The sequence below is a fragment of the Cebus imitator genome, unplaced genomic scaffold (genome assembly GCF_001604975.1).
Source record: "Cebus imitator isolate Cc_AM_T3 unplaced genomic scaffold, Cebus_imitator-1.0 Scaffold285, whole genome shotgun sequence".
Taxonomy (NCBI): domain Eukaryota; kingdom Metazoa; phylum Chordata; class Mammalia; order Primates; family Cebidae; genus Cebus; species Cebus imitator.
The window spans coordinates 184,085-202,786 of record NW_016107600.1 but is presented as its reverse complement, the minus strand read 5'-3'; the positions used below and the strand labels follow the sequence as shown (position 1 = coordinate 202,786).

General features: G+C 52.4%; 1 protein-coding gene across 1 annotated transcript; it reads left to right on the top strand.

The window, feature by feature from the left end:
- The first annotated feature begins 7,276 nt into the window (after positions 1–7,276).
- Positions 7,277–16,547, top strand: KRT71 (keratin 71). The gene is made up of 9 exons (XM_017501746.2): positions 7,277–7,800; positions 10,229–10,443; positions 11,114–11,174; positions 11,662–11,757; positions 12,128–12,292; positions 12,460–12,585; positions 13,961–14,181; positions 14,855–14,889; positions 15,707–16,547. Exons 1-9 carry the CDS (start codon positions 7,354–7,356, stop codon positions 15,916–15,918), a joined length of 1,578 nt encoding a protein of 525 aa, XP_017357235.1. The 5' UTR covers positions 7,277–7,353; the 3' UTR covers positions 15,919–16,547.
- Positions 16,548–18,702: the final 2,155 nt, after the last annotated feature.

Genomic DNA, 18,702 nt, shown 5'->3' with positions numbered 1-18,702 from the left:
TGCCTCAGCATCTTCATCTGTAAAGTGGGGACAATAATGGTACCTATCTCATGGGGCTGTTGTGAGAATTAAATGAATTAATACATGTGAAGGTCTCAAAACAATGCCTCACAGCATTCACATTGTATATGTGTTACCCACTATTACCATTATCATAGTCGCTATTATGCTTATTTACAAGGTGCCTCCCAACCACCTTGGGGAGTAGGTGGAGCAGGTGTTGACACCCCCTTTTTCAGAGATGTGGAAACAGAGGCTTAGGAAGGTAGGAGACCTGCCCACAGTCACATGGCTTATGAGTGGCCAAGGCAAGACTGGGACCCTGGTCTTCAGGGTCTCAAGTCCATGTACTTCATTAGAGGCTTGGAATGGGGCTGGAGCACAGCTCAGAGGAGGTACTCCCAGCCACGGAGCTGAGTGACGAGGAGAGGGGCAGTCCCAGATGACACCCCTCTGTCAGAAATATGGCAGAATAGGAGTGGAGCTGTGCCTGGCAGGACAGCCCTCCTGTCCTTTATATCCCAGCTCCTCTGGGATGGGCACACCCTTGGCCTTGGCAGCTGCAAAAATGCTGACCAGCTGTCCTCCCCTCACCGCCACAATGAGCAGTGGGTTTTAGCCAGGCCCCGGGGGCTGTGCTCCCTCAGCTGGCTCGGGCTAAACACCCTGCCTATCTAAAACCATTGGAGGATGTGGGGGTACCAGGAGGGGGACTTCTGGGGGATCCATAGATGACATGTTATTTCCTGGGTCCATCTGCTGAGGAGGGCTGGCAGGACCTGGGCTGATGTCATCCAAATAGCTCAGCTCATTCTCTCTAATTCTGGGGACAATTATTTGCTCAGAGAACCACCTGCCCCTCTCTCAGTGCCTCCAGCGTCTCTCCACCCCCACCAAGCCTGCCCACCTAGCACCTGGATTCTGCTGCCTCAAACATGGATTGCTCAGGCCCTCCCTGGCTCAGCAGCCCTCAGTGGCTCCCCATCACTCACCCCATCATGTACACAGCCTGGCATCTAGAGTTTCTCCACCTGAAGTCGTCCTTTATTCATGATTGCTTCAGCCTTGGGGTTCTTTTCCTCTCAAATGCCCTGCCTCCTGCCACCCAGGGCAGTTTTCCTCATTCCTCCATGCCTGTCCATCCAAGCCTTCTTCCCTTAAGAGACTGGGATCCAAACTTCATCCTCCAGGCAGCCCTTGTGGATTTAGTGTCCCCACATCTATGCATTCCCCTTTCCTCTCACCCGGCAAATATCCTCTTATATTGTACTCGGTTTTCTTGCCTTGCTCTCAGAGGCCTTCTCTCTCCAGACTTATTAGACCCAAGAGTACTGAGAGGAGAGAGCAAGATACAAATTAGAGCCACGGGGTCACACACAAATGTGTCAAACTGGTCATCATCACAGACACAGAAACAACAATACAAAGACAGTTACAAATTATACGTGTAAGTCAAATAAAACGTGGCTATAAAACCAAGAGCCACACAAATGTAACGCAGCAAGCCATTTAATTCTTTCTTGAATGTCCAAGCCAGATGTTCCTGGTATCTTGGGGGTTTGATCCTCTGATCTGACACATTCCCCTGACTGGTTCACAGATGGATATAACTGGCCCGGAGACGTCCATGCCTGGCCAAGCTTTGCTCAGAATCCAATTCTCACGTGGAAAGCTGACCCCTCCCATGGAGGGCATGAAAGAAAGACAGCCAGATGGGCAGCTCACATCCTGCCTCCCACCAGGCCAGGGGGTTCCCCCAACAGGGGTGCTGTCTCCTCCCATCCCTAAATCTTCCCAGATCTCAGTTAAATCGGGGTTGGGGGGCTGGGAGTTTTGTCACCTTGGTGAGCTGTGGCCCTGTCCTGGTTTTCTTCAGTCTATCCTCTTTTCCCTCCAGAGAAGCACAGGCACCCCAGGAGCCCCACCTAGGCCCTCCCTTCCTGTGGGAGGTCTGGAGCTCTCCTTCCTCCTCTATCACCAGCCTCATCAACAACACTGGGTGTCTCACACCTAATGGCCGGTATCTGATTCATGCTAAGGTGTTAATGACTTCTTAATAGTTTGATGAGCTGCTTCTCCTAGGGGTGCCTGCATTTGGAGGGACTCAGAGACTAAATCCTTTGAGGGCAGGAAACTTTGTATGGCCCCCTTAGCACTTGGTAGGTGCTCAATAAATATTTGATAAAAAGATCAATACCAAAAGATCTGAGATAATATTTGTAGAATGCTTCCTGCTGAGTTTTGTACTTGGCTAGCACTTACTACATCGTGGCTGTTATTTTTATTTTTTATTTTTTTTGAGATGGAGTCTCACTGTCACAGAGGTTAGAATGCAATGGTGTGATCTCAGCTCACTGTAACCTCTGCCTCCTGGGTTCAAGTGATTCTCCTGCCTCAGCCTCCTGAGTAGCTGGGATTGCAGGCACGTGTCACCATGTCCGGCTAACTTTTGTATTTTTTGTAGAGATGGGGGTTTTGCCATGTTGGCCCAGCTGGTCTTGAACTCCTGACCTCAGGTGATCCACCCGCTTTGACCTCCCAAAGTGCTGGGATTACAGGTGTGAGCCACTGCGCCTAGCCTATTTGTTTATTTATTTATTGAGACAGAATCTCACTCTGTCACCCAGGCTGAAGTGCAGTGGTGTGATCTCAGCTCACTGCAATCTCTGCCTCCCGGCTTCAAGCGATTCTTGTGTCTTAGCTTCCCAAGTAACTGGGATTACAGACTCACGCTACCACGCCTGGCTAATTTTTTTGTATTTTTAGTAGAGGTGGGGTTTTGCCATGTTGGCCAGTCTGGTCTCGAACTCCTGACCTCAAATGATCCACCTGTCTCAGCCTCCCAAATTGATGAGATTGTAGGCATGAGCCACCAGACCCGGTCTACTATTTTTATTTTTAATGGTAAATTTTCCAATAACAAGGAGGGTCTGAGTCGACAGATTTTTTGGGCCTGGGGCCTGTAGGAACCCCACTCCCTTCCTGGGGCCTCTAGGAACTCTACTCCTTCCCCCTGGCTCTGGTTTTATAGCCACATCCAACATCAGATGACTCTGTATGGGAATATGCTGGTCCACAGGAGAGAACGGAGAGAGGAGAGGACAGGCCGATTCGCCAGTTCTACTGTGCTCTCCGCTTTCAGTCGTTAACATTTATTGGACATTAAGTATGTGTTTTATAAAGTAGGCACTCTGTATGGGTTAACATGTGTCATCATCCCTACTATCCCACCAGAAGTTTATTATCCCATTTACAGCTGGGGAAGTTGAAGCTTAGAGAGACCAAGCAAGCTGTGCTACTGGGTGGTGGCGTGGAGTTCAGATCCCTACAGCCTGGGTGCCAACCTGGGGTCACTCCAGGTGGATACAGGCCTGTAAGCTCCCTAAAGATGCCCCGCTCTGCTCTTTGTGTTGCTTCTCCAACAAGGGGCTATTCATTGGTTCTCCCACACCTGAGAGGGGGGTGTTCAGAGGCTGGTCCTGGGTGTTCAGAGGCTCTGACAGAAGGCACAGAGGGTAGCATTGCCTGGGGACATGGGACCCTCCCCAGGACCCAGCTCCCAGGCCTAGGAAACAGCAACCTGCACATGGGTTTCCATGGGCAGAGGAATCGGGACGCTGGGGAGGGAAGACTGCAGATTCCAGGGTTTTAAGCAGGAGTTCAGAAGAGCAGTGGGATTGGGGTCAGAGGAGATGGGGAGAGAAGGGGTTCCAGGATGAGTAAGAATAGCTTGGCAAAATTTTGGAGGTAGTTGAAGATGGGGCCATTGGATCAGATGTCCTTGGCTGGGGCAGGGAGCAGCAAGGAAGGAGGTTGTGGGATGGGTCAGGGTGGCTGCAGCAGTAGCACTAGGGACATTGAAGGCCGGGCGAGGGCTCTGCCACACATGTTGAGAAATGAAGCCAGCAGAGTCAGAAGTGGAGGACCAAACTGAAGAGCTCCAGAAAACCTTCAAATCGTCAGTGTGCACCACCAACTCCTGTGTCATGAGCATGACAGAGGCATACAGCAGGCACTCAGCAGAAATCCACCAAAGGAAGAAAGGAAGGGTGGGAGGGACGCAGGAGTTACAGAACCAAATTGGAGTCCACTTGCCTGGCCCAGTAAGACCAGATAGCTACACCGAGGTTTGCAGTGGTAGAAGGTGCTTTTTTTTATTTTTTATTTTTTGAGACAGAGTTTTGTTCTTGTTGCCCAGGCTGGAGTACAATGGCACAATCTTGGCTCACTGCAACCTCTGCCTCCCAGGTTCAAGCAATTCTTCTGCCTCAGCCTCCCAAGTAGCTGGGATTGCAGGCATGTGCCACCATGCCCGGGTAATTTTGTATTTTTTTAGTAGAGATAGGGTTTCTTCATGTTGGTCAGGCTGGCCTCAAACTCCTGACCTCAGATGATCTACCCACCTTGGCCTCCCAAAGTGCTGGGATTACAGATGTGAGCCACTGCGCCTGGCCAAGGAAGGTGTTTATTTGCAGGACACCAAGCAAGAAGGACCAGGCAACTAATGCTGAAGTCCTAACCTTCCCCATGGCTTAAATATCGGAGGTTTTAAAGGCGGGATAAATTTCAGCAGAACAGAAGTTATAGGCAAAACTCAATACATGAAGGCTACATATTGACTTTGGCCTAAAAAGGCAGGATGTCTTCTTTTTTTCTCTTTATTTCTTCTAAAAAAAAATGGGATACATGTACAGAACATGCAGGTTTGTTACATAGGTATAGTTGTGCCATAGTGGTTTGCTGCACCTATTCACCCATCCTCTAAGTTCCCTCCCCTCACCCCTCACCCCCCAACGGGCCCTGGTGTGTGTTGCTCCCCTCTCTGTGTCCATGCGTTCTCACTGTTCAAGTCCTACTATGAGTGAGAACATGCAGTGTTCGGTCAGGATGTTTTAAAGTGGGAACTTACAGCTCATAAATAGATTCAAAGATTTTCTGATTTGCAATTGGTTAAGGAAGAGAAGCTTTGTTTAAAAATTTGGGGTCAGCAGAAAATAATGTTAGCTCTGGGTTGTGAGTGTGACATTCCCCAGGCCCCTTTGGAAGAAATTTCGAACAAAGAGTGGTGGTCAGTGTCCAGTCCCTTTATCTGAGGTCTGTGCGCCCAGGCATCCCTTCTGGTGGGGTTTGGGTTCCTGGCAAACAACTCAGGGACATATGTTAAGATGCTATCTTTAGTTTCTGGAGGGGAACCAAACATCCCATGATTCTAGCTTTCTTGGCTATTGTTTTAGGCTACTGTTACCTTCTTGCTTGTCAAACTGCTTATTTATTTCTCCGGGGTAGCAAGGTGACCAGAATTTCCCTTGAAGGAACTCAAGGTTTTCCTTTATTTCCATGTAGGCCCCTAAGAGGGGGTCCCTGCTCCATCTCAGAGTGCACTAGGTGGTCTCTAATCTGGAGAAGACTCTACTCGCCTTACAAAGAAAAACTAAGATGACATGTGACATGGCTTCAGAGGGGCCCCATGGGAGCTGTCACAGAGTCACAGCCCCTCCAGCACATGCTAAGGATGTGTCAGAGCCGAGGGAGGTGAGGAGAGCTCAGATCTGGGCTGTGTGGGTGTAGGAAGACCTCTGGAGGAGAGCAGGTTGGGTAAGTGGCAGAACAAGACATGGTGAAAGGTTGGGAGGGAAGGATGGAGGGAAGATAGAGGAGAGGGATGAAGAGGAATGGAGAGAGAAGGTGAGAAAGAAGAGGGGGAGAAACATTCTGGTGGTTTCAGTAAGAATGAAGAAGACAAAACGGCAGGGGCAAGAGTAGAGGAAGGAATGCAGAGGATGGGGAGGGACTGGAGTCCAGGCTCTTCCCCTAAACAATGTGAGAGAGAGCCCCAAACCAGCCTGTCTCCAAATTTTCCTCCCTCCTGTGCCTCACCCAGTCAAGCACTGCAGCTCACCCACGGGGCTCCAGCAGGGATCTCTGGGCGAGGGTGATCTCCAGGGACAGAGCTGCCTTGGGCTGAATAGGGCCACAGTGGCAAAGGCGATCATGGGAGTAGCTGGGGCCCATCACAGGAGCCAGTGGCCAGGATGCAGGGGACGCAGGAAGAGTCTCTGGGGCTGGTATCAAAGGACTGTTTGGAGTAGAATGACATCGTGCTTACTGGGTCGTCCTCATTGTAGAAAAATTAAGTAGTCTTTATAAATATGTAGATACCTTTATAGAGGCTGACTATATATATAGTCAATATATCTACTTTATAAACAGTCTTTCTAGGCTGAGTCTGCACGGAGGCCTGCACTCCTGGGGAGGGCCCCAGCCAGCCTGGTTCTTGGCCCACTTAGGCTGGAAGAGATGCAATAGGAGTTAAGTTTCATGTTGATAACAGTTTATTTGAACTCTAAAAAGATGATGACTGTCCTCGAGTTGTTCCTAGTCTTATTAGCAGATACACATTGGAGGAGAGACAGAAATGATGAAATAGACCACCCGGGAATCTCCGTAACCCTCCAGGCCATTGGCGAGCCTCTCTCTTTGTCGTTTCTGTACCTCCTTCCACTGGAGTCCCGAATTTCTCAGCCACCTGCCCCAACTCCATCCTCCTTTTCTCTTCCTCGTTTTCTCCTGTGTTTGGAGGGCTTGTCTGCAGTGCAGCCTCCAGCTTGCTTTATTATGGGTGTTTGACAGGGGTGAAGGGAGGACAGCCATGTCCCCAGAGGACCTGCAAAAGCATGGAGCACCCATGTGCCCAAGGTTGGCTCTGGCCTGGGCTGCTCCTGTCCCATCCATGAGGGGAGAGGGTCACCCCACCCCTCATACCCCGTGAGTGAGAGCAGCTGTCCTCTGTGGGTCATGTGTCCCGGAGGCCTGGGGAGGGGTGATGCCCAACCATCAGTCCCTTTCTAGGAAGGAGGAGAACAGAGGTTGGAGGCCCAGGTACTCTACCCAGTGTCCTGCACTGTCTAGGAAAGTCCATCTTGAAGACAAGATGGACCTTCTGCATCTCCAGGAGGAAGCCAACAACCCAGAGAAGATTAATCAGGATAGGGATGGTGCAGAGCCAGTGACATCCCCCTGGAGAGGCTTGGGCCTGGGGCAAATTACCTTATAACAGCAGGTTAATTAGATAAGACCCAAATTACATGAGCAAAGCTTCAAATTACCCAGCAATTTGAAGGTTTCATGTTGTTTCAGAGGTGGGGAGGGCTTGATCTCTGGCTCAGCATAGAGAAAATGACTTCTTGCTCCCAGGCAAACCAAACCCACGAATTAAGCTCTTGACTGCCCATCCGCAAGCCCCAGTGCCAAGCACATATAAAGGCACCTGCCAGTCCTCACTGCAACCAGCAGAACCTTTGTGGGATTTTGCCTTCCTCCCTTCTGCATCTGAGCTTTGTCACCACCAGCACCATGAGCCGCCAATTCACCTGCAAGTCAGGAGCTGCTACCAAGGGGGGCTTCAGCGGCTGCTCGGCTGTGCTCTCGGGGGGCAGCTCATCCTCCTTCCGGGCAGGGGGCAAAGGGCTCAGTGGAGGCTTTGGCAGCCGGAGCCTCTACAGCCTGGGGGGTGCCCGGAACATCTCTTTCAATGTGGCCAGTGGCAGCGGGAAGAGCGGAGGCTATGGATTTGGCCGGGGCCGGGCCAGCGGCTTTGCTGGCAGCATGTTTGGCAGTGTGGGCCTGGGGCCTGTGTGCCCAACTGTATGCCCACCTGGAGGCATCCACCAGGTCACCGTCAATGAGAGCCTCTTGGCTCCCCTCAACGTGGAGCTGGACCCCGAGATCCAGAAAGTGCGCTCCCAGGAGCGAGAACAGATCAAGGCGCTGAACAACAAGTTCGCCACCTTCATCGACAAGGTGGGTCTGCTAGGACCTGGAAAACCTGTGAGCAGCCTTCCTTTTCTCTTCTTGGAACATAAGATTTTGTCACAGTAGGAGAGGTTGAGGTTAGATGTGAGGAGGCCTTTACTGTGGACAAGGGAGGTACATCCCATCATCAGGGTGACCTGTATAAGGTTCTCTGTGTTGTCTGTCCAGAAAGAAAACAGAGGCAGGTCAATTTCTACTGGCAGAGGCTTCTCAGGGCTCCCAGCAAGAGATGTGGTCCTTCCTCTCGAGGGCTAGCTTGGTGCCATTGTTAGGCCTGAAGACTATGCAGGCCGTGTGCAGAAAAGGCCTATGTGAGAGATTCTGGCCCAGAGCAAGCAGGGAAGGCTGTCCTCCTCCCATGGGATGCTGTCCTGCCCACTAGTTACTTGCCTGACAGGTCAGAAGCCTCAGGGAGGGGCCGCTCCAAGCCCTCTGGTTCATGGGTGTCTGCCATGGGCATTTGCTCCAGTCGGTTAAGGACTTTCTCGAGAGGCAGAAGAGGGCGCCGGGGAAGGGGACTCCACTGTCCTCTCGCGTCACCTCTGGCCAGCTATGTGGCTCTGGGAAAGTTATTTGCCTGTCTGCACCTACATTTCCTCATCTCTAAAATGGAGATAATTACCTACGTCTTGGGGTTGTTGTCAGGTTTATAAAAGAAAATGCAGGTGGAGATCTTGTCATAAGCCTGGCACACACTAAATACTCCAAAAATGATCATGATTGTGACTCTCATTTCTTATTTCCGGAAGGTGGGGGAGGGATGCTCGGGGGAGGAATCAAAGGTGTCTAGAGACCTGATGAGATGACACAGTCCAGACAGGCCCCCAACTTCTGGCAGAGAAGAAATGATTATCCCTATTTTATGAGTCATGGAAGGCATGGCGGTAAATGCCATTCCCAAGGCCATTTGTCTTCTCTGTACCTTCTTCTGGTCAAGTCTCCTTTCGGTGAGGCTGGACCCTCAGCCTCTTACCTCCAAACCCAGAGGAGGAGGCTGGAGGGCTGTGTTGGCTCTGTGACAGTCAGGCACCAAGGGCGGGTCCACCCAGGACAAAGCCCGTAGTCGAGACGGTCATCTGGCCATCAGAGCTTAGCCAGCTCCTGCAGCTCAGGCTTCCTGTCTGGAGGAGTCCCTGCTGCCCTCGGCTCAGCCTCAGGGGCTAGGACTGGCTCTGTGGCTTCTTACGCTTCTAAGCCTTTTCATATCTGGAAGATCAAAGTGTTCTGAAGTGGGGTCTGGGGGATGGGAGTGGACTGATTCTTGGTTCAGCTGGTCAGAACCTATGCAGGGATAAAGTCTGGAGATATGGGAAGAAAGATGAACATGAGGACAGTCGCATCTTTTTTTATAAAGATGGTCCTGCCCAGAGGGAGGGAAAGGAGGCTGAAAGGCTTGGACAGTTCCCAAATCATTTTAGTCTCCCGAGAAGCTCAGTCCCTTAGCCTCAGGCAGCCAGGGAAGACGGGTATTTTGGTAACCCAGATGTGCTCAGTAGTGCAGATGTGTATTGTGGTGTCTCAGATTCAGGGTTTAGTCTGTGGTTAATGCTCAGCCTTGTAGATCATGTGAAAAATTCAGCATTGGTTAAACCAGACCAAATGTTGGATGATGGTCTAGAGACAAATTTTCAGGGGATACGTCTATCTTGACACCGAATCCTAGGTAGTTTTCCCGTGTCTTGTGTTTCTCATTTGGGGGAAGACAACCTTATTCAAGCAGTAGCTGTGCTCATGTAGATTAAGGGAAGTTACATTTTAAAAGCTGTGCTCCCCCAAACCGAACAAGACGTTATGTATGGAGATCTCCTGGTCAGTTTCCCGGCTCAGTGAGGGGCTGCAATGGGACCAGGAGCTCCATCCGTCCATCGTGCTCCATGTACCTTGCTTGTTGTAGAGAAGATGGTTCTGAGGAGCAGGACCAAGGAGGGAGAGGAGAAGCTATGAGCAATGATAAAGCTGGGGCCTGCTGCAGGCATTTAAAATACCTAGAAGTCCTTGGCCCAAGGCTTACTGAGCTCTGACATGCCCGGAAATGAAGAGCAGACTTTGTTCTTCAAGATGGTCAACTGTCCAAAATGATGGACCTATCTTGGCTTCTCTGCTGGTATTTTCAGTTACACCCATGCCCTGAGCTGGTCGGCCATGGTGGGTGCTGGGTGATTGGATGCATGGGTTACAGGGACACGTGTCTAGGTTCAGTTTCGGACTCCACTTCTTCTTAAACTGTTGGGTCTTGGAAAGAGGCTAAGCTGCTCTGTGTCTCCATTTTCTCTCCACCGCAGAGGGTAAAGAGTTTCCTACCTCATTCTGCTCTAGTGAGGAGAAAATGCAGGTAGAGGCTTTGCACAGTGCCCTGTGAGAGACGCGTGTGACTGCTGCGGTGGGGGTTCAGCAGTTTCCGGGATTTGGGTTCCAGGTGCGATTCCTGGAGCAGCAGAACCAGGTGCTGGAGACCAAGTGGGAGCTGCTGCAGCAGCTGGACCTGAACAACTGCAGGAACAACCTGGAGCCCATCCTCGAGGGCTACATCAGCAACCTGCGGAAGCAGCTGGAGACGCTGTCCGGGGACAGGGTGAGGCTGGACTCGGAGCTGAGGAATGTGCGGGACGTGGTGGAGGACTACAAGAAGAGGTGAGCAGGAGGAGCCCCCTGCTAGCTGGACAACTGCCCTGTCCCTCCTAGGGACCCCTGGCAGTCACCCAGCTTCATGTTTTGGAGGTCGATGGGGGGCATTGTTCTTGGTCATACCAAGCAGAATCACCCCAACAACACTCTGGAACTAGCTCTCTGTTCCTCCAGCCTCTGGCCCTACTATTAGGACAAATGCCCGGTGAGCTGGGCAGTGGGCAGAGGGTGACCTCTGGCTCTGGGTTTAGGGGATGCCTGGGGAAACCCCTCATGTTCTTCTCTCATGTAACGGGACAGTTAGGTGCATCTGGCTCCAAGACTGCTCTCAGGGGTCACTGAGGAAACACAGATCGGAGCAGTTGGTCATTTGTAAAGCTGTACTCAAATTTGGGGAGAGCAGGTTCACTCTCTTGCTTCCTCCGAGAGTCCCAGAGGGCATTCGCTTCATATGCTCCTTCCTCATTTGCCAAGCTCGATCTTCAATAGTCTCATTCTTACTGGTTAGCATGTTCCCTCCTCTAGGAAGCCTTCCCCCACTCACTCCTGCCCAGTACCCTGTGGCCCCCAGCACCCATACCTTCTGATGGGCACACTGCTCCTTGCTCAAGCTTTGCCCTGTACAAGCAAGGGCTTTCAGTGAGTTATTAACTGACAAGCCCTCACATTCCCACAGGTATGAGGAGGAAATCAACAAGCGGACAGCGGCAGAGAACGAGTTTGTGCTGCTCAAGAAGGTGAGGGGAAGGCAGGCCTTGAGTCTGGGGCTGGCCTGGGACCTGGGGGAGCGGAGCCTGCCAAGGTGCTCTGCTAGACCCTGAGGCAAAATGATTCAAGAATAGTGAGGTGAAGGCAGAAAAAAGCTTGATGAAAGACAATACAGGAAAAGGAATGAAAAGGCAGGGAGGGTGGCAGTGAGAGGACACCTGACTGCATATCCAATGCGGCTGTGGTTTGAACACGGGGAAGAATAACAAAGGACACCACTGAGAGTCTCCCCTGCAGCCCCGGGACCCAGCACGGACACCACAGGCACTTCATTCCTACTGCAGGAACAGATTCTCAGAGTGAAGTGGGCTGGGCCTTTGCTCCTCTATCTCCTTTCCCATAGCAAAGTGAAGAGAAGAGCATGACTCCTTCCCCACACAAGGAACCCAGGCAGGGATGGGTGCTGGTTTCTTGGCTATACCAGCTGTGACAGAGGATGGTGGTGGCGTCTTTCAGGATGTGGACGCGGCTTACGCCAATAAGGTGGAGCTGCAGGCCAAGGTGGAATCCATGGACCAGGAGATCAAGTTCTTCAGGTGTCTCTTTGAAGCCGTAAGTCTGTCTGTCCACTCCATTCATCTGGGGGAGGCTAGTGGGTTAAACTCTATTCTAGGGGCTGCAAGAGACATGGAGGCCCCAGCCCTCAGTGAGACCCCCCAGTTAGCCATCCATCTCTCACATCAGCCTCAGTCTCCACCCTCCAAGCAGAAAGGGAATGGGCCAGGCCCTTGCTATGGCAATGGGAACCTGTCTGGGCCCAGCAGGGGACTTGCCTTGCCCCAAAGCAAACAGCCCTGGAAGGCAAAAGCCCCGGGTTCCAGCCTCCAAGCTGGCATCTCCAGCATTTGCTCATCTTGTGTCGGGGAGGTGGTTGGGCTCTGACGGTGGTTGAGCCAAGAGGCCATCCCTGTGTTCCCTGCAGGAGATCGCTCAGATCCAGTCCCACATCAGCGACATGTCCGTCATCCTGTCCATGGACAACAACCGGAACCTGGACCTGGACAGCATCATCGACGAGGTCCGCGCCCAGTATGAGGAGATCGCCCTGAAGAGCAAGGCCGAGGCCGAGGCCCTGTACCAGACCAAGGTGAGCTGGGCTGAGGCTGGGCCAGGGAGGGGGACACCAGCGGGCAGCAGATGGGGCCCGATTGCATCCAGAATAGAGGCAGTGCCCTGGTAAGTCTGTTGTGTTCTGCCCTCGAGATACATGCACTCCCATAACATGCTCATGGCTCTGTGCTTTGGGATCCCCAGTTCCAGGAGCTGCAGCTGGCGGCTGGCCGGCATGGGGATGACCTCAAAAACACCAAGAATGAAATCTCGGAGCTCACTCGGCTCATCCAGAGAATCCGCTCAGAGATCGAGAACGTGAAGAAGCAGGTGAGGGCGTCTTGGCCTTGGCCTGTGGTCAAGTGCAAGGGAGCATGAGTGGAGGGGAGACGAGCTGCTGAGAACATCGGCCTCCCAGGTCACTGCCTGGGAGAAGAGAGGAGGCCAATGAGGTCACTGCCTCAATGAGGTCCTGCCTGGAGCAGGACATCCCTGGGGGCTATTCATCTCCTACTCACTCCAAGGACCTTGGCCTCAAAGCCTCTCCCCAGGAAGCCTCCTCAGCTCTGGCAGGACCTCCCCCCCTGTGATGTGCCCTCCTGGCACCTGTGCTTCTTTGTACTTGTCACACTTTCTGTTAGTACTGACACTGCCTGTTCCCCCAGCCCCACCAGACTGAAAAGAGGCAGGGAGCTGGCTGCTTTGTGCCCTGTTTCCCCACCATCTAGCACAGTGCCTGGCACACCATCACAGCTTGCTAAGCATCTGTGGAGTTCATGATTGAGATGGAGACATGGGCTCAGGGAGCACCCATTAAGGTGCCTTGTTAAGGATTGACGAGGGACTGCTCCCAGGAATATAGGGGGCAACCTCAGCTTGTAGGTGAGACACAGCAGGTACATACATGACAACAATGGCAGCGGCGCCTACTGTTCTGTCACACGTCATCCTCACCAACACCCTGAGAGGCAACAGCTGCCCTCCTTGTTGAAATAGATGAGGAAACTGAGGCTCAGAGAGGATAAGGGGGTTACACAGCTGGTAAGTGGCAGAGCTGTGATCTGGACCAAGGTCTCTGGTCTCCTAGCCCAGTGCTCCTTCTGTTCTCCCATGGGCTTCAGCAGTTGCTTTGTGACCTTGGACCTTTGTGACTTCTGCTCACTTCACAGGGTGTTGCAAGGACTAAATGAGTTATGTCAACAGTATGTGCAGTATTGAGCTGGCGCTGGCATACACTAAGTGCTTGCCAAATAACAGTTGCTCCTGGGGTGTGTCCTTCCCTGTCCCCCTTGTCTGTGGCGTCATGCTCCTGGGCAGCTGCTGCCCTTGCACCTGCCGCAGTATATTCAACCATCTCTCCTCCCAGACCTATGGCTCAAGAGCAGAAAGCCAATCTTGTTGTCACTCATTTTGTGCCCTTGGCACAGTATGGCTGAATACATGTATTTACACTGAACTCAAGTGGTGTTCAGAAGGCAGGGCTGAGTCATTTCCATCACCCACACATCTAATCTAACACAGAATGGGGCTAGAGCTAAGGAGGGACACGCCAGCCCCAGAAGGGGCTCCGGCTGCAAGAGAAGTGTGGTGGTGTGTAGGGTGGGGGTGGGCTGCTCTGTCCCACTCTGAGGACCCAGAGGGATGTGGATGTGGATGGCTGCAGTGGTTCCTCCCAGTTTTCCGACTTCACCAATTCCTTCCTTAGGCTTCCAACCTGGAGACGGCCATCGCCGACGCCGAACAGCGGGGGGACAACGCCCTGAAGGATGCCCGGGCCAAGCTGGACGAGCTGGAGGGGGCCCTGCACCAGGCCAAGGAGGAGCTGGCGCGGATGCTGCGCGAGTACCAGGAGCTCATGAGCCTGAAGCTGGCCCTGGACATGGAGATTGCCACCTACCGCAAACTGCTGGAAAGCGAGGAGTGCAGGTGGGCGGGGCGTTCCCAGGCAGGAGGGCCCCAGGGGTTAGGGAAGACCCAAAGGAGAAAGCCTAACATAATCCAGAGGAGACGAGCTCTTAGGGAGTGATGGGGTGGTGAGGATAGAAACAGTGATAGCGATTAATAATACTGCTGTGAGTGGACATGAGCATCCACTCGTAACAGACGGTGAGAGCTTGCTTCATGGCAGGCCCTGTGAGATGTCGTACGCTATGCAGATTCACTCATTCTTCCCGGGCACGCTGGAAACATCCACTGCCCTGCTCCCTGCAAAACCCCATTACTCTATTAGGCATTCTTGTTTGCTCCTCCTGATCTGTCCATGTACAACATGGGCTTGTCGGAGGTGTGCCAGGGCAGCCACCCCACCTTCCCCAGGGCTCTGCAGGGATGGGCAGGCTGGTGTGTGGGAGGCAGCTGCACTGTCCCCACGTGTGCACCTCTTGTAAACTATTGTTTGTCTAGGGTTGTTGTCTGGTTACCCCAAAGATTCGGGGGTGGCCTCCAAAATTTCTCAGGCTCTGCTTGCCTCAAAGAAGCTCTGGGATTTGCACAGGTGCCTGTTGGGTTCAAAAACCCACATCAGGCTGATGGTGGCAGAAGCTTTGAAGAGACTGTGAGCTGGATTACCTCTCTCTTATTTGATTTCTCTCCTTAACAGGATGTCAGGAGAATTTCCCTCCCCTGTCAGCATCTGTAAGTATTTGTATACTTTGACCTAAAATTTTAAAATGCAGACTGGAAAGGACCTTAGTGACACCCTATGTGTGTAGATGAGGGATCTAAGGACCAGAAAGGGAAACAGTTCCCTGAGATCACAAAGCCAGGCGGCAGAGCCATGGCCAGAATCAGCTCTCCTGACTCCCAGCCCAAGCCTCCTTCATCTTTATCACTCCAACTTTCTGTTCCCAGGGATGGCAGCAAGGGAAAGCTATTGTCATGGGGAAACAAAGGGGTCATGTTGCAGAAGAATGATGCATGGGTCTATGTGAGGCCTAGGGAGCCAGGTTTGCAAACTGCAGTCAGACCTGGGCTTGGGAAGTAGGGAGGGCTGAGGGAATGAGTGAATGAGGGGTCTCAGGGGTCAAGCTGGCAGTATCAGCTCACTGCATTGCTTAGCAGGACTAGAAGAGTTAAACCAGAGCTTCCGAAAGATGCCTGCTGTGGGACAGCTAGCAGGAGGGAGAGGTTGGAGGCTGGGAAGTTTAGCACAAAGGCTAATAGAAAAGGCAGTGGGTGGGTGTTCAGGAGGACAGGTAGAAGTATTGGTGTCTGGACAAAGGAGTTGGGCTTCTGGGCATTAATGGGGCAAGACTCAGCCAGATTGGGTATAAGCCAAGCAAGCCAAGGACAGAGCACGAGGGAAGCTGTCTTTGGTATATTCTCCCCAGGGGGAGGGAGCGGTTGTGCGCCTCCCCCCTCAACTACTCCAAAAAGAGCTCTGTCTGCCTGGGGAAAGGAGGCCTCTCCAGCTCTCTGCCTGAGTGGGTGTTGGCCTCGGCTCCCTCTGCAGCCATCATCAGCAGCACCAGTGGCGGCAGTGGCTATGGCTTCCGGCCCAGCACGGTCAGCGGCGGCTACGTGGCCAACAGCAGCAGCTGCATCTCTGGAGTGTGCAGCGTGCGAGGCGGGGAAGGCAGGAGCTGGGGCAGTACCAGTGATTACAAAGACACCCTGGGGAAGGGTTCCAGCCTGAGTGCCCCCTCCAAGAAAGCCAGTCGGTAGAGAGTTATGCCCCGGGCCCCGCCTAGTCCCGTGACCCGGCTCCGGCTCCCACACTGTAGTTCCCACAGCCCACTATCAGCTCCATCTGCACCCTGCTGGTCCTGCTCCTGTACACCTGGCACTGGCCTTGGCCACCCACTTCTCCCAGCCTGTGTCTTCCTGTGTCTTCCTGAGCCTGGGAAGGCCTGGATGACCACGCTTGGTGAGATTCCTCCCTGTACACTCCCTGTTCACTCCTTGGCTGTGGTCCCCTGGCTACACTACCAGCCCAGGCCCTGGCTCCCAGCTTTCCTCCTCTGCCCAGCCTCTGGCTCAGTTGCTAACTATTCTGCTGAGCTCCCTGGATCTCCCACTGAGACCCTGCACACACTGGGGCCTAGCACAGCACCTGCCTATGCTAGGAGCTGGCTCTGTGTTCAAGAAAAGAAGGGCTGAAGGACAAGCGACCAAGAGTGGCCCAGTCCCCACCCCCACATCCAGCTGAGTCTCAGATCTGAGTGGGACCAAGTGCAATTCAAAGCCTTTTTCTCCACCTGCACCCAGAAGCAGAGAAGAGCATGCACTGTTCACTTTTCCTTCATTCTTAACAGCCTTCCTCTGTTGCATCCTCAATAAATAGCACAATCTGATGGCTTGGTCTCTGAGTATTCAAAGTACACACATGTACCTCAATTCACTCACTTGAGCATGCACCATACACATTCATGAACACACGAAGCACAAACACACACACACACACACACACACACACGTACATCACTGTGCACTGCCCATGCAGCCTATACACCTGTGTTAAATTTTCAGGAGGCAAATGGGGTGTGGAGCAGAGTCAGGGATGAGGGACAGGGAGGGAGAAAAGGTGAAGTCCAGAAAGCATGTGCATGTATTCGCTGCAGGCAGGCTTCAGCAGACAGACACACACACACTGTGTCCAGTGACAGAAATGGTCGTGTTCTTGACCTGACCCTGCCTGTTTCTGGGACTGCACCTCTTTGCAAGGTGGGCTTAGTGCACAGGTATTTGCGCTTCCTCACTGCTCAGAGGCCTGGCCTCCTAGGGGGTCAGCAGGTGGGAGTCCTACACTCTGGGCCTCTCTGATGGAAAGGTAAGTAACAAGTCTTGGAAGTTGGGGCTGGAGTAGGGGGGAGTGAGCTGGGGGGTCCTGCCAAGGGTGGGAGGTGAGCTATGAATTTCAGTAACTGTGCAGCTGGCACTGCCCCAGACATACTCCTGTCCCACCTTCCAGAACCACTATGGTGATGGCCAGTCCTGTCTCATGAGGGTTGTAAGGAGAGTGAACAGACAGATCCCTCAGGCCAGCTCTGTGTCATCTGTGGCTGGCAGGGGAGGCGTAGGAGGCGTAGGGCATTTGCAGGCAGGTGGGAAGCCAACATCTTTGCAGTGACTGGGCAGTGATCTAGTCTCAGAGTAGCCACAGTATTGGCATTGTTTGGGGGAAGGAAGAGTGTTTCAGTTTCATAGAGGAGAAGGGAGGCCTGGGGATGGGGCTGGGTTGGAGGGGGATCAAAGGTTTGGGTCAAGAAGAGCAAATGTGATGGCAAAGGAAGACACAGGGTCCAGAGGAAGGGACGGATGGTCTGGGTTGACATCTAGGACATTTAGAGTAGGGACTGGGGCTTAGGGCAAGGCTCAAAAGCCCCCACCCAGGAGGTAGTTGGAACCAGAGACTCCTGGCTGTCATCAACCTGTCAGCATCGCCATCTAGCAGGTGGGTGAGTGGAACAAGACTCAGCAACACGTTTGCTCCCTTGGTTGATAAGGTGAAGCGTGTGTGTGTGTGTGTGTGTGTGTGTGTGTGTGTGTGTGTTCAGTACTGGGCACAGACATTGCCATTTCCTCAGTGCAGGCACCATGCACACCTCCTGCCTTTGCAACAGTAAGGACTGAGGCTGGATAGCAGAAAGAACTTTCCAGTTGAGAGGCTAAAAGAAATGGCTAGATTCTCAAATGTGGAGGTGGAGGTTTCTCTAGATGCTGCTGGTTCATCACACAGATTTACGGAGGGAGGGAAGAACTCCTTTTATGCCCCAGGGCTCACAGTTCTCCTGAGTGGACAGGGTTATTCTGGGTTCTGTTTTCTAAAGCCACAAAACAAAGTGCTGGAGACTGGAGCCTCCTGCAGGAGACTCAGAAGCCCAGCACTGGCCCATGTCAGGGGCCTGAGCTATCAGCTTGACAGGTTCCAGCATGAGAGGGCAGGGTTTGATGGACAATTTTGGAAGCAAGTGAGGGCTCTGGGGAAAGGAAATAATGACAATGACTAGCAGGCAAGGTGGCCATCATGTGAATCTACATGGTAATTTGGTTATGGCTGCCAAGAGTAGCAGCTCTTTACACAGGCTGAAAAATAATCCAGCAACTTAGAAAAATACTGATGTCCAAGCCTCTACTCCAAACCAATTAAGTAAGGCTACGTACAGGAAGTAGGGCCTAAGCACTAACTGGTATCTTCTGAAAGTCAGCAAAGGGGTTCTAATGAGCAGCCAGAGCTGGGAACCATCAGCCTAAACTGTGATTTGGGGGACACTGTGGTTCTGTCCAGACACAGAGGTAAATAATGGTTTGATCGATTAGTAATGTCTGCCATGGTCACCAGAGGAGGAAGTGATACTGTATATTTTTCTTCTGATGGGTGCCTACCTGTTGCTTTACAGTTTACAAAGCATTTTCATACACATTAACTAAGAACAGTGCTGGGAGTGAAGGACTGTTTTACATAATAGCTATTATATAGATGAAAAAATTGAGGATCAGAGCCCCAGC

Excerpts from the sequence above, each read along its gene's own strand:
- KRT71 (XM_017501746.2), top strand. The coding sequence starts at position 7,354 with ATGAGCCGCCAATTCACCTGCAAGTCAGGAGCTGCTACCAAGGGGGGC. Across the intron at positions 11,758-12,127 it reads TCAGGTGTCTCTTTGAAGCC|GAGATCGCTCAGATCCAGTC; the intron begins GTAAGTCTGTCT and ends TGTTCCCTGCAG. Across the intron at positions 14,182-14,854 it reads CTGGAAAGCGAGGAGTGCAG|GATGTCAGGAGAATTTCCCT; the intron begins GTGGGCGGGGCG and ends TCTCCTTAACAG.